This window comes from Siphateles boraxobius, unplaced genomic scaffold (genome assembly GCF_051911475.1).
Source record: "Siphateles boraxobius isolate OS27281-9 unplaced genomic scaffold, OSU_SipBor_1 103, whole genome shotgun sequence".
Lineage (NCBI taxonomy): Eukaryota > Metazoa > Chordata > Actinopteri > Cypriniformes > Leuciscidae > Siphateles > Siphateles boraxobius.
The window spans coordinates 1,827,501-1,830,000 of record NW_027508704.1 but is presented as its reverse complement, the minus strand read 5'-3'; the positions used below and the strand labels follow the sequence as shown (position 1 = coordinate 1,830,000).

The 2,500-nt window shown below is 30.8% G+C and overlaps 1 protein-coding gene across 5 annotated transcripts in view; it reads right to left on the bottom strand.

Moving 5' to 3' along the window:
- LOC143753577 (arf-GAP with dual PH domain-containing protein 1) overlaps positions 1–2,500 on the bottom strand; it is a 40,359-nt gene that overhangs the window by 7,238 nt on the left and 30,621 nt on the right. For all 5 annotated transcript variants that reach the window (XR_013207771.1, XR_013207770.1, XR_013207769.1 and 2 more), the window contains exons 8-9: positions 814–876; positions 519–590 (exon numbers count right to left, since the gene is read on the bottom strand). Coding sequence is in view for 1 of the 5 variants with exons in the window: in XM_077246061.1 (XP_077102176.1) it covers positions 519–590; positions 814–876 (135 nt within the window). In the remaining 4 variants the exon portion in view is untranslated. The remainder of the gene's footprint in view (positions 1–518; positions 591–813; positions 877–2,500) is intronic.

Below are 2,500 nucleotides of genomic sequence, written 5' to 3'. Positions count from 1 at the left end.
TTTTTATTTAAAACAAAAATCATTTTTTTATTACAGTACATTGTTTTATTTTATTACATAAATATATTAAATGTAGTACTACAAATATAGTTAATATATAATTATATGTTTATTATTATGTTATGTAATAAATATATTATATAATTAATCGATTCTATTTTAATACAAATAAATATATATTTTATTTTAAAATTTTAAAACATTTTGGTTTTTTATTATATCATATTCTATTATAGGCCTTTTAGTAATTACAATTATATCTTAACATAGTTAAACATACTGTATTTAACAAAATATTATAATATAATACAATAAAAAATATTATAAAAATGTATATTATATTATTAATATAACACAATATAATATAACACAATGTAATTGTATTAATTATTAAAATGTTATATTATACATTAGCATATGTTATGAGTATGGTAGTCGCATGTGAAGGTTATGAGTTACAAAGCAATTTGGAAATGGGATTTAACCAGAAAAACGTCTAAATATCAACTTTTACTCACCAAAGGATCTTTAAAGTACATGAGTCTCCTGTCGTCCATGGTAAACCATCTTTTCTTAAAGCCCTCTGTGTGCTAAAAAACACAAGATGTTAACGATAGCATTACTAAGGGAGATTGTACAGTTTATTTTGTCACTGTACATTACCTGGCTTATTACTAAATAAATAAATAAAGGCATATGCAGTAGTGATTTCACTTAAAATGTGCAAGATCATTTTTTTTTTCATGTGAAATGAAAATAGTGCATTAAAAGCCTCAGTGACGTGAGTATTGTGAGAGCCGGTGTAACACTCACCCTCGGGCCGGTTTTCTCCATGTATCCTTCCTTCATGAAGTTCCTGGTCAGTCTGGGAATCAACTACATCACAACCAAACACACATGAAGATGCTTTTTAAACATGCACTGATATTTGAAAATGTACAAATTGTTATTAATATAAAAAATATTAATATTTCATCATCACGATTATATCAGTTTGATCAGTTTTATATCAGTTACGATTGTATTAGTAACTGCAAATACAGATTTAATCATCTAAATCAGCATTATTGTCTTTTTTCCCAGTTTAAAATGTCTATCTTTTTTGATTAATTGAGAAGCAAAGTTGTGTACTATAACACTTGTTGTCAATTAATCTTCATTAACTTTATTGCATTCTGTTAAATTAATGCTTGAAAATATACTGAATTATAAAGCTTTCAGATATGTTGTCTGAAAATAACTCTTAATATCTTGTAATTTAGCTTCATTATTGTATAACATAATTTAATAACACTATTGTCCCCCCCCAATAACATCTATATACGTATATATATATATATATATATATATATATATATATATAATTGAGCAGCAAAATTGTGTAATATGACGTCTTCAAAGAATTAAATAATTGTAATTAAATATTTTTTCATGTTTTTATGCATTAAAGGGTTAGTTCACCCAAAAATGAAAATGATGTCATTAATGACTCACCCTCATGTCGCTCCAAGCCCGTAAGACCTCCGTTCATCTTCAGAACACAGTTTAAGATATTTTAGATTTAGTCCGAGCGCTTTCTGTCCCTCCATTGAAAATGTATGAACGGTATACTGTCCTTGTCCAGAAAGGCAATAAAGACATCATCAAAGTAGTCCATGTGACATCAGTGGGTTAGTTAGAATGTTTTGAAGCATCGGAAATACATTTTGGTCCAAAAATAACAAAAACTAGGACTTTATTCAGCATTGTATTGTCTTCCGTATCTGTTGTGGATCCGCGTTCAGTGACGCTGCTGACGTAAGACGAGCTGACGTGTGTCTGGTGCGACCGAGCTTCGTTTACAGTCTGAGGGAGACGCACGCTGGAAACAATCTTCACAAACATGTCTAAGGATTTCCACACAGAGGAAGACTTGCATTTATTTGCCCAGCCATATTTATTTGAACCCGAATACACGGACGCACCAGATACACGTCAGCAGCGTCTTACGTCATCAGCGTCACTGCGGACTCGTGAACGCGGATCCACAACAGAACCGGAAGACAATACAATGCTGAATAAAGTCCTAGTTTTTGTTATTTTTGGACCAAAATGTATTTCCGATGCTTCAAAACATTCTAACTAACCCACTGATGTCACATGGACTACTTTGATGATGTCTTTATTTCCTTTCTGGACAAGGACAGTATACCGTTCATACATTTTCAATGGAGGGACAGAAAGCTCTCGGACTAAATCTAAAATATCTTAAACTGTGTTCTGAAGATGAACGGAGGTCTTACGGGCTTGGAGCGACATGAGGGTGAGTCATTAATGACATCATTTTCATTTTTGGGTGAACTAACCCTTTAACCCTATTGTATTTTCTTTAATTGTATGCTTAAATTAAACTATGAAGCTTCTCTGAAAATAACTCTTAATATCTTGTAATTTAGCTTCTCAAATATTTACAAGATTCAAATAGTGAACAAGAAACTGTTAGTTAGCAGTGTGTAAATGA